This window comes from Hemibagrus wyckioides, linkage group LG10 (assembly GCF_019097595.1).
Source record: "Hemibagrus wyckioides isolate EC202008001 linkage group LG10, SWU_Hwy_1.0, whole genome shotgun sequence".
Classification (NCBI taxonomy): domain Eukaryota; kingdom Metazoa; phylum Chordata; class Actinopteri; order Siluriformes; family Bagridae; genus Hemibagrus; species Hemibagrus wyckioides.
The window spans coordinates 5987501-5998765 of record NC_080719.1 but is presented as its reverse complement, the minus strand read 5'-3'; the positions used below and the strand labels follow the sequence as shown (position 1 = coordinate 5998765).

General features: G+C 39.2%; 1 protein-coding gene across 2 annotated transcripts in view; it reads left to right on the top strand.

Annotated features, from left to right (window-relative positions):
- Positions 1–1956: 1956 nt before the first annotated feature.
- ano1a (anoctamin 1, calcium activated chloride channel a) overlaps positions 1957–11265 on the top strand; it is a 37742-nt gene continuing 28433 nt past the window's right edge. Inside the window, exons 1-3 of one of the 2 annotated variants that reach the window (XM_058401746.1) lie at positions 1957–2280; positions 7574–7746; positions 10784–11086. In XM_058401746.1, coding sequence (XP_058257729.1) covers positions 7639–7746; positions 10784–11086 — 411 coding nt within the window. In that variant the 5' untranslated portion in view covers positions 1957–2280; positions 7574–7638. Of the gene's footprint in view, positions 2281–3423; positions 3685–7573; positions 7747–10783; positions 11087–11265 lie in introns of those variants that run through there. The other variant, XM_058401745.1, reaches the window with a different exon arrangement.

Genomic DNA, 11265 nt, shown 5'->3' with positions numbered 1-11265 from the left:
AAGCAGGAAAAATGGACAAGGGTAAGGATTTGAGCGAGTTTTACAAGGGCCAAATTGTGATGGCTAGACGACTGGATCAGAGCATCTCCAAAACTGCAGCTCTTGTGGGGTGTTCCTGGTCTGCTGTGGTCAGTATCTATCAAAAGTGGTCCAAGGAAGGAACAGAGGTGAACTGGCAACAGGGTCATGTTGATGTACGTGAGGAGAGAAGGCTGGCCCGTGTGATCCGATCCAACAGACGAGCTACTGTTGCTGAAATTGCTGAAGACGCTAATGCTGGTTCTGATAGAAGGTGTCAGAATACACAGTGTATGATGTGGGTCAGGGCTGTTTTAGCAGCAAAAGGGGGACCAACACAATATTAGGCAGGTGGTCATAATGTTATACCTGGTCGGTGTATAATAGAATATTTGATACAAGTTCACTGTGTGTGATTAAAGTGTAAAGTGGCAGAATAATGTTGTTCTGGTTGGGGTTGCAGCTAAGCTAAATTGGTAAAAAAAAACAAGATTTTATTTATTTTACCCCTGACAAAAATCACACAGCATAACAGAAGTCTTTGGTCATGAATTCTTCTAATGATCTTGACTGTCTTGGAACGAATACTATGTACACCAGTGCCATTTCAGTGTAACTGCCAGTTCTGGGAGTGTCAACATTTTCAGAATGTGACTGCTACTATGATATTCATCTAAAAGCCACAAATAGGAGGATGCATAGGATGGGGTGAAACTCACAGTGCAGCTACAGGCATGCTAATGGAAATGACAAGATCTAAACAGCTCATGTTATCTGAGACAATAAAAAATATCCCTATTATCTCAAGCTCACTTTGATTTTATTAATTCTATCGTTAGGGGATCTTGAGCATTGGAGAACATCCTATTGCACAGCTTGTTCTAGAATTTGACGAAGATTTATCTGCGATCGTTTCATACAGATCGTAAGTGACATGTAATCTTAAAAGGCTGAACTTTACACCAGCTTTTAGATTCCTGTATTCTGTCTATGAAAATGAAAGCAGGCCTACAGTTTACAGCCATTTTATGGGAAACCTTAACACACTGCTAAAAAAAAAACATAAATAAAAATACAAGATATCCAACACCCAAAACAATCCACACTACTGTATGTTCTCAAATAACACATTGTCAGGGGTGTGGCCATCTTAGCAACTGCCCACACCTGTCCCGGGAATGAGGATGTCATGTCACGATGCATGTGTGTAAAAAACTGGGTGTCTGTACAACCTGCCAGCTAAGGCATGTCACTCATGTTTCTCACACATCTGTACAGGTTTGGGATCCATCTCTTATATAATCAAATCCTCATGAGAATTCCTCGTGAGATGGTAAAGGCACCACAACGTGCAAGTAGCTGCACTGTATGTCTGGTGAAAGACATGAAAATAGAGGAATATCTGATATGCTGTATGTATTAAACTCTTTGAGGGAGATTCCCATTCCTAGTGAACCTGCATGCATTGGTTTACTGTGGAGGACGAATGTAAATTGAGAAAATGACTTTTAGCCCCTAGGGGGATTCCGAACCTGAATTTTCTTTGGCGCACTATAGGAATTGACAAAATGACCTTTTTTAGTACCCTCAAGCAAAGTGTCTAGCAGATAAACTATGATCTGCTTCGTACCAAATGTTCTTACCATACCCAGGCTGAATACGATGGGAATCTTTATTTTTCTATTCCTGCAAATATTTGGAGCACAATCATTTACCAACTTAACTAAAAAGTTTAACTGTGATCCCAGTGGGAAGGTCATATTTTTCTCATCAGTTTGAGGTGGAGAGACAATGCATCATTCGAACCCTTGCCTCTATGCTATAGATAAACATTATATGGATTTCAAGTTGCTAAGACAGGGATAGGAGTTCACAGCCAACTCCTGTTACAGGTATGCACCAAGCAGGCTAAGCGAGTCTCTACATGATTGCTGTGAAAGGTAGCTGTGAAATATGTCTGGTGTTTCCCTCCGTGTTCACGTTAAGCTCGCGCTTCTTATTTAAGCAAAAGTGCCCATTTTAAGAGGCGCGTAAAAACATTCAGCCGGGTTTGGTGTCAGAGTGGGGTTGGTATTTTGGGTATTTTGCATTTCCGTTAATGAGCAGGAGGGCGTGCTTTAAGCAAGCGGCACAACAGGTAGGCTTTCTTTTCTTTCTTTTTTTTTAACCCCCCCCACACACACCTGAGAGTGAAGAGACGGCACACGGCGCAGATACACCAGGAGATTCCTGACGAAAACTCTTCCTTCTTTTAACCTACACGTAAGGAAAATTCCCTTATTCTGCATCAGACTTTTTCCTGTTTGTGATCTGAATATGCCTCAGCCACTGACATTCTGTAGCTTACATTATCTGTATACTTCATCATCGGGTTTGCGCAGATGTGGGTATTTGACAGGACAGGTATAGCATAATTAGTGTATAATGTAATTGTGAAGTGCTTGGAATTGTAATGGCACGTGCTGCAAACTAAACACAATCTCAACTAGGATAAAAGTGAACATAAAAGCAAAAAAGGGAAGTAAATATGGTAAAATACCTCTTCAGTTTGGGTCATTTAAAAAAACTTATTGCTGATGAGGAATTTAGTGCACAGCTCCCTCTTGTGGAATTAGGCATTTTTGAGGATAAAAATATTTTTTAATTGTTCAAATAAGTCTAAAATCTTTAAGGTATAATTATAGAAAATGCATTTTTTAGCAAGTGGTGTAAAGAGGCTCCCTTTGGCTTATTTACGTGAAACAAGCATGCAACAATGTACATGTATATACAATAATGTATAAATTATTGCATTTTCTCATAAACTCAGACATACCTGGTTGAGATTGAGATCCAAGGAGAAATTTAGGAGCCAACGTAGCAACGTTGAGCATGCAACACATGCAGAATGCAAATCGTAGACAGTCGTGTTTCCAAATCCAACGTGCAGTTCAATGTAATGCACAGTGCAAAAAAAACGCACTACACAGTCTGACTAAGCGGCTTACATAACCTTGTGAAATAATCACGGATAAATGGTGATGTTTGACCATACGCAGACGCATTTGGAGATGTGTTGGTCATTTCTGAATTTAGGATCAGTATATTGCTTGCATGCTTTAGTTATTTTAACAGGATTGATGCTTTGTGACAAACTAGCGAGCAATAATCTCTAAAATAAATAAATAAATAAAAAGAAGAGGAAGAAGAATAATCTTGCTGTAGGATTTACTTCAGGTCGGGGTGATCTGTGTGCGTGTTTGTGTGTGCGCGCGCGAGCGAGAGAGAGTCTGTGTGTGTGTGTGTGTGTGTGTGTTCTCGAGAGAGAGATGCTTTTTATTGATTTTTTTTTTTTTCATCCTCACGTTCGTGCATGCTCATTGTGGTCCAAAGCGATGTCTAGCTGTTGTATAAAACCACGTTTTGTGGGTGGATCGTCCAGTGCTTTGCCCATCTATTCCCCACCGCCTCAGTGTGTGAGATACGCGTGTGTGTGAGCACCCTGTGACTCTCTGAAAGTGGCAGATGGTGAAGACTGGCAAAGGACTAGACCCACTCACTCACCAGTTTCCTCAGTGCGAAACGCAGGCTCCGTATTAATTTTAATAGAAATATTTGACTAGCGCGCTTCTATGGAGACTGAAGGTGATGCAAATTCTGCCAGGGAGAGTGGAGATGCTCAATCAGGTGAGTTCGAAGCAGCCGCGCGCCGTTTCCGCTTTTTATTTTGGTCTGAATATACTATCTATCTATTTTTTTTTTTTACCTGTTTTGGGTGAAGTTGTCACCCCAGGACACGTGACAAGTGCAATCTATGCATGTTCAAGCCTTAGGATGAATGGACGGGGTGCTGAATATTGTGCATACACTGCGTTGAAGTACACTGTAGCTTCTCCCCAAAAATTCAGGAGTTTAAATAGCTCGTAGTTCATCATTTCAAGCATTTTGAGCTGTTTGTTGCATGTGTGTGCGTGATAATCTGTTGATAGTGCAATCAGCTCCCGCCGTCGACACCATTCATGGCACTGTTATAAGATTATCTCACTTCTTCAACGCAAAGAAATGCGCATTTTTTTGGTTGAGTCACGTACTGTTTAAGCGTAAAGAACAGCGCGTGACTGCAAAGAGCGCACACATCCCCGGAGCGTGTTTCACTGCGCAGGCGATAGACAACAGTTTGAGGGATTCCCTAGTTACAAATGTTGCCAGATTGGAGTCGAAAATGACGATTAGGACACATTTCAAATGTTTCCTAATGCGGTTGTACAATCATTTAAATACACACACACACACATATATATATATATATATATATATATATATATATATATATATATATATATATATATATATATATATATATATAGGGGAAGCGTTCCTTGTTTTGTATTTTGAGGAACACTAGGCTACCTTTTATAACCAGAGCAAGATATGAGCATTGGTTTTGTTAAATAGGTCTAATAATCGATATTAATTTGTATTTAAGCTTTAAACCTTCAAATATAAAGGTGAAGATGTTTATAATATAATGTCTCAGCTTGGAATTGTTACAGTGTAGTAGCGAATTAAAAACTGGGAATCTGGCAACCCTACACGTTATAGCCGCTCTGTGCGCTGTTAGCCCGGATAGACGTTCATTACAGGGAGAAATGAGAAAAAAAAAAAAAAAAAAAAGCCTCTCTGATTCCCTCTTGATGTTAATGACCTGAAGTTATAAATAATCACACAGTGGCCCAAAACCCCCCAGCTGAATGGCAAACTAAAAATTAATCGGGTATTAATCATTTTCTCAGCTGCATGCAGGATATTTATTTATATTAGCACATAATACTAGGAATCTGATATAGTAAAGCATTTTAATATTTTTACTAAGAGTATACTTTATTGTAGTTTATTTAGTAATGTCAAGTTGTATGTTTTTTCTTGTTGTTTTAACTTCAAGAGAGAGGGAAAAAAAATAAGCGAGTGAAGCTATACCATTCCATAATGATAAATATAAATGGACGAAATAAAAAAGAAAGCGCACTGCTGGTCTTTGGTTCTACTGGACATTGGGACAGATCACAACACTACTGTTGTTGATTTTCCTTTAATGACACACCCAGTTGTGTTTTTTTTGTTTGTTTTTCATAATAATAGTTCAATAATACCTAATAAATTAATAGACATTAGGGCTTTTTTTCATATTAAGTTTTGCTTTGTATTGTTCAATGTGCCTGTCTGGTATTTGATTGCCTATCGAATGAACTACACACACATTTGTTTTCATTTCCTATTAACATGGCCCTTCAGATGCCAAACTACAACTGTCAGCCTATAATGTCTCCTATAATGTGTTTATTACCTTTCTGTTTATTGTTGCTATATCATCCTAGGGTAATATATCATATTTGTTAGATGCCATAGTAATAAATTCCATTGATATTAATGAATCTATCAAATCAAAATGCATTGAAATACAATGCATACCGTCAAACAGTTTCATCTTTGCTTCGCCGTGGCTGGCACACCCAATTGTTCACGTCATCAATAATTTCTCTGTTCCAAGGCGTCCATAAGTGTTTCATGTTTAAAGAACTGAACTTTCTGGTAGTTGGTTGCCCTTTTTTACTTCAGGAAAAGGAAACTAGTAATGTAACACCGAAGCAGGACCGGAGAATAAACTTGCAACGCATTTTAAAGTGCAAAAAATCAATTGTAAATTCATTTTCTAATTCCAGCTGTAAGTTTGAGAGAGTCGAATGAATTGCCAATGAGTTGAGTGATCTAGCCCAAGCCTGAGCTTTTAACTCCAGCACATTACTGGAAGATTAATTTAGAAGTCCACTAGAATCAAATATGGAAACTTTAACACATCATACATGAAACATTTGAAATACCAGGTCTAAGTATTTGACCCTGTTTACCAGTATACTGGAGATTCAGTCCGCTGGTGGAATGGAAATCGACTTATGGGACATTTTCAATCAGTGTAGACAAACAAATTATTTTAACACCACAAGTCTGATATAAAATAAGTCAGGACTCATTGTCAGTGCGAGACGTGTGTTTTTCCTTCTGTTAGATAACCTGACACAGAATTTTAGTTGACGATAACACCTTCACATTTTAGATGCTTATGAACAAGCACTTGGGGTGTCAAAAAGAGCAGAAATGGGTTTGATATCAACATTTACGTTGAAGATAGAAACGTGTGAAAAGAAATGTTTTTCAATGAAAATGTTGCCTCTAGTAGGCCAGGGAAAATATATAAATACTTATGAAAAATTACCAGTTCTTTAAGCTCAGAGTCTTTACTTTCATATGAGCTTCATAGTAACTACCACTGTGAAGTGGGACATGACAAAGACATTGAATGCTGAACATAGACACAACAAAACAGATGCAAATTCCATGTTTTTGGACTTCAGAGATTGAGCTTCTCTGTATTGCACCAAATAATATTGGACAGGGGTTTAGTTCTGATAAAAGTGAAATTTGAGCCTGTTATGATCTATGGAAGAGAAAAAAAACACTTCAAAGCTCCAGACTCCTGGGTTTGAACCTGAGCTTGGTTTAGAGTTTGTGTGGAGGTTCACATTATCAGTCCAGCTTTGGAATTAGCATATGTGCAAAGCACACTATATTGCCAAATATTTTGGGACACCCCTCCAAATCATTGAATTCAGGTGTTGTTTTTCAGGGGTTGGGCTCGGCCCCTTAGTTCCAGTGAAAGGAACACTTAATGCTTCAGCATACCAAGACATTTTGGACAATTTTAACTCCCAACTTTGTGGGAACAGTTTGGGGATGACCGCTTCCTGTTCCAACATGACTGCACACCAGTGCACAAAGCAAGCTCCATAAAGGCATGGATGAGTGAGTTTGGTGTGAAGGAACTTGATTGGCCTGCACAGAGTCTTGACCTCAACCCCATAGAACACCTTTGGGATGAATTAGAGCGGAGACTGTGAGCCAGGCCAAAACTGGGACGTCTGTCTTTACATGCACATGAATGTAATATGGAGTTGACCCGCCCTTTGTAGCTATAACAGCTTCAACTCTTCTGGGAAGGCTTTCCACAAGGTTTAGGAGTGTGATTATGGGAATTTTTGACCGTTCCACTAGAAGTGCATTTATGAGCTCAGGCACTGATGCTGGATAAGGCCTGGCTCACAGTCTCAGCTCTAGTTCATCTCAAAGGTGTTCCATCAGGTTGAGGTCAGGACTCCACACCAAACTGTACTATGGAATTTTACTTGTCCTTCCAAAGTAGATATTTTGACAATAATAACGCAAAAGTTGGTATTTACCAATTTGTATTAAATTTCATTTGCATGTGATCAATTGTCATAAACTCATCTATCATAATTATAGTAGAAATTCATGAAAGGTTCTTGTATCACCTCACGTTTGGCATAAATATAGAGTATAGACCTATTATTTAAGGCTAAACACAGTCTATGAAGATGCCTTTTCTCTGTTGCCTGGTAGGTTGGTATGACTTCAGCAGTGTCTCTGATTAGCACTCTCTATGTCCGCTACATTGGAACATGTCATTCTAGTTAATTAGTGTGTTCGCTTCTTCTCTTGTCAGGTGAAACGTGCTTGGTTCAGAGCAGCACAGAGGAACAGCTCTCTGAGCTGGAAGAGGAGGCCGAGATGTGGCGAAACGACATGTACGATTCTGTCCCCACAAAGGGCAAAGGATCCAACGTCCGGAGTTCCAAAAGCAGTGGAGACATCGGATACGCTGAAGATGATTCTGTAGTAAGTGAACTCTGGCGAGGTAGAATTTCTCTCGTTTCATTTTGAGGAATTTAAACAAAATCTCTGCTGCTTTGCATGTTGAATGTCCAATTCATTTGCAATGCAAACAAGTGGATGAAAGACTACTTATAGATTTGGTTTTTCATAAGCGCTTCTGCCAGTTCTGAGCCGTATACAGAGATTCTGTACATTCTGTCCATGTCGGTTTCCTCCAGAGTCTCTGGTTTCATCCCTAAAATATGCTAGTAGGTTGTGATAAATTGCCCCTGATTGAGTGTGAATGTGCACATACCTGCTTTTTTACCATTCTCACACCCAGTATTCCCCGGGATAAACAACGAAAGAAGAAGCGTTTTGTTTTGTAAAAAGAAGCCGATAAAGTCTTAAGACCTTCACCAGATTAGTAGAGTTCAGAGATTTTTGCAGCGCTGTCAATGTTCATTGGGTAATGTAACGTATGCAAAAATGGTTCTTCTTTCATTTGTATTTTCTTTTTTCCACCGACTTTTGCATATTTGCTGGCACACCTTTTGATTTGCATCCGAATTTTGGTTTTTTGTTTGCATGCTTGTTGTTTTTGGCTCTCAGTTGACCTGGCCACTTTTCTTTGCTTAAGTAGGTCACCATGAACCAGAATTACATTTCGGGCAGAAGGAAAATTAAACATACCGAACGTATTTGTATGAATTAATATTCTGAAAGTAAATATTACTGTTCCTCCGGTTGTTATCTTCAGTGCGGTACAACTATTCAGCCCCTTCAGGATTTTACAGAATTATTTTGTGATTGTTGAGGCTTGATTTTGCTGCAGTGTTTTTCAAATTTTTTTTGTGATTCAGAGTTTTTTGTGATTTATGACTTGAATTGGTGATATTGCCAGCAGAGCGTTCTTATTTTAAGCTCTTACCAGTGAAAACATATATCTAATTACTTTCCTTGAGAGCTGTATTCATGCCTGTGAAACGAAGAGGGCTTTGGCTGAATGCATCACATGATACGTCTTGCCCCAAATCTGTGAAAAATCTGCTCTGAATTGGAAACATTACAAGTTTCTCAGAATATCACAGAATTTATTTGCTTTTGTGTTGAGTTCTCTGTTTATGAAATTCCCAAAGGACGAAATATGATGAATAAAATGGTGAGTTTGTTAGTTTGGATCTCAGGCTTTGTGTGAGTGCAAAGTTAGGAAAAAAGGAAACAAAAAGATGTGAGTGGTGTTGCACTTCCATGTGTTCCCTATAAACAAAGCATTTTGAAAATATTTTCATTTTAAGCTCAGTTTTTCTAAGGCTGTGCTTTTCATCTATATTTAACAACGCAAGCTTTTAAGAGTGGATATTGGTCTTCTCTAGGGGTTTGCCATAATAGATTTGTTGTTTCTTGATTTTCAACACCTTTTTTTTTCCCCCTACACGTCTTTCTATAAACCTCGATAAATCATAAAACTCAATTTCCTGCCATGCGTTTGGAGTCGATCTTCTGGCAGCATCATAAATAAGTAAAGCATGTGTGCGAAAAAAAAAAAAAAAAAAGAAGCACTTCATAAATCCGCAATTGATTCCGATCCTGCCCACATAGTTTCAGTGCAGAATGTGATGTGATTTCTTTCTAAAAGCTCGGCTCTAGAGAAGAGACAAGATGTTGAGTATCTCTCGTCTGATGGATGTGGTGACATTTCCATAGACCTCAGCTGTCGTGAGAGACAGCATTACAGTTCATTATCCAGAGGCAAATATTGACTCGAGAGTGTACCAGTCAGCATACACCTATTATTTTTTTAAGTACATTGCTCATTTCTATGTTACCCTACAGGCTTTCTTCTGTAAATTAAGGATTGGGGATGAAGGATGTTCATTATTCCTTTTTACATAGGTTATTGGTTAAATGAATAAGAGCCATAGTAAACCTATGATGAACAAACAATCAATTTACAGATTAAACATCAGGCTTGGTTTATGGAGTCTCGTCTCTTAATCCAATAAAGCCTGTAGCAGTGTTGGCTTGAGTACTGTGTGAGGTTTTAGACTGAGAAAAATAAATAAGGTATATGACCTGCGCATGTAGAGGCCAAGTCAAATGTTGCATGTGTGTTTGGCTGTGACCTCAGGCGTCTAGGACTACTTCTACTCAGGAGATTATCTTGTTTGGAGATCTAATTAGAGCTCCAGGATTACTTTGTCCTTTTATACTTGTTTGTTTCTGTAAGAAAACAGTTTCATATTATATTTGATTTGGATAGAACGTTTGTCAAAAACACAGAGTCCAACTTGGCCATGCTGTCTGAGTGGGCAGGATGGTGTTACTCTCTCCGAGTCAATCAGAGACAATGCCACCGGCTAATTGTGTGCGTCTGTGAGATCGTCTAAGCAGAAGATGTCTGATAGCGTTTTCATCTGAGGGTGTTACACTGTGATGTAGGGTTTGAAATACAGAACGGTTGTCTTCACGTGTCTTGGAAGAAACATGGGTTAGTAACCTCGGGTGTTAGCTGTCATGTGGTGGTGAGCGCTGTCTAGTGGGTGATTTGCATTCTGGGCTTCTGTTTATATTCTCACAGCTCAGAAAGAAGAAGCTTTTATTTGTCACATAGACATTACAGCATGGTGAAATTCTTTCTTCGCATGTACCAGCTTAGGAAGCTGGAGGGTCAGCAAAGATATAGCATGTCTAGAGCAGAGAGGGATGAGGGCCTTGCTTAAGGGGCCCGATAGTGGTGGCTTGGTGATGCTGGGGCTTGAACCATCAACCTTTTGATCAGAAACCCAAAGTCTCAATTGCCTTAATTAAAAAAAGAAAGTTTTTAATATATATAAAAAGAGACACAGCTGCCTATTTTTGCCACTTTCCCTTAAAAGGCAACCTACCAAGCTATACACTACATAGATTTAACATCGAAGGAGGGATCAGTTGGGGGACGGTAAAGGTTTACCATTACAGTTGTGACTCATGTACCAGGACAAAAATTTTACAAATGACTACTTTAATTTCTTCATGTTGAGAAATATCTCACGCAGCCTTGTTGTCTTTCTGTCCGCAGCTTCTGAACAGTCAAAGTACGAACAAGATGCCTCAGCACTCCAACCTAGGGCCATATTTCCAGGATGGCCAGAGGCGCGTCGATTACATCCTAACCTACCACGTGGACAAACTAGAGCACATTCGCCACCACTCCTCTAGCACCTTTAAAGGGCTGAAGGACAGCCTGTGCTGCATTGGGAAACGCAACAAGGCCAACTCCAGCCATCACGACCCTGAGAGTGCCAGTAATGCGCACATCCACAGAGAAGAGTTTGAACATAAGCTTTTAGACATGGGACTCGAGCTGGAGAAAGAGGAAGATGTGAGTATGCAGGATGCTGTTCATTTTTTAATGTTGCAGGACTGTTATGGAAATGCTCAACTCTGATTGGCCTGAACATGTCGATTTATGTTCTATAGTAGGTCTGGCTGTAAGGTTTATAGTAATGCACACATTTTAATAAAGTATCACTTTTATAATAACAAAAAAATGCATAAGAT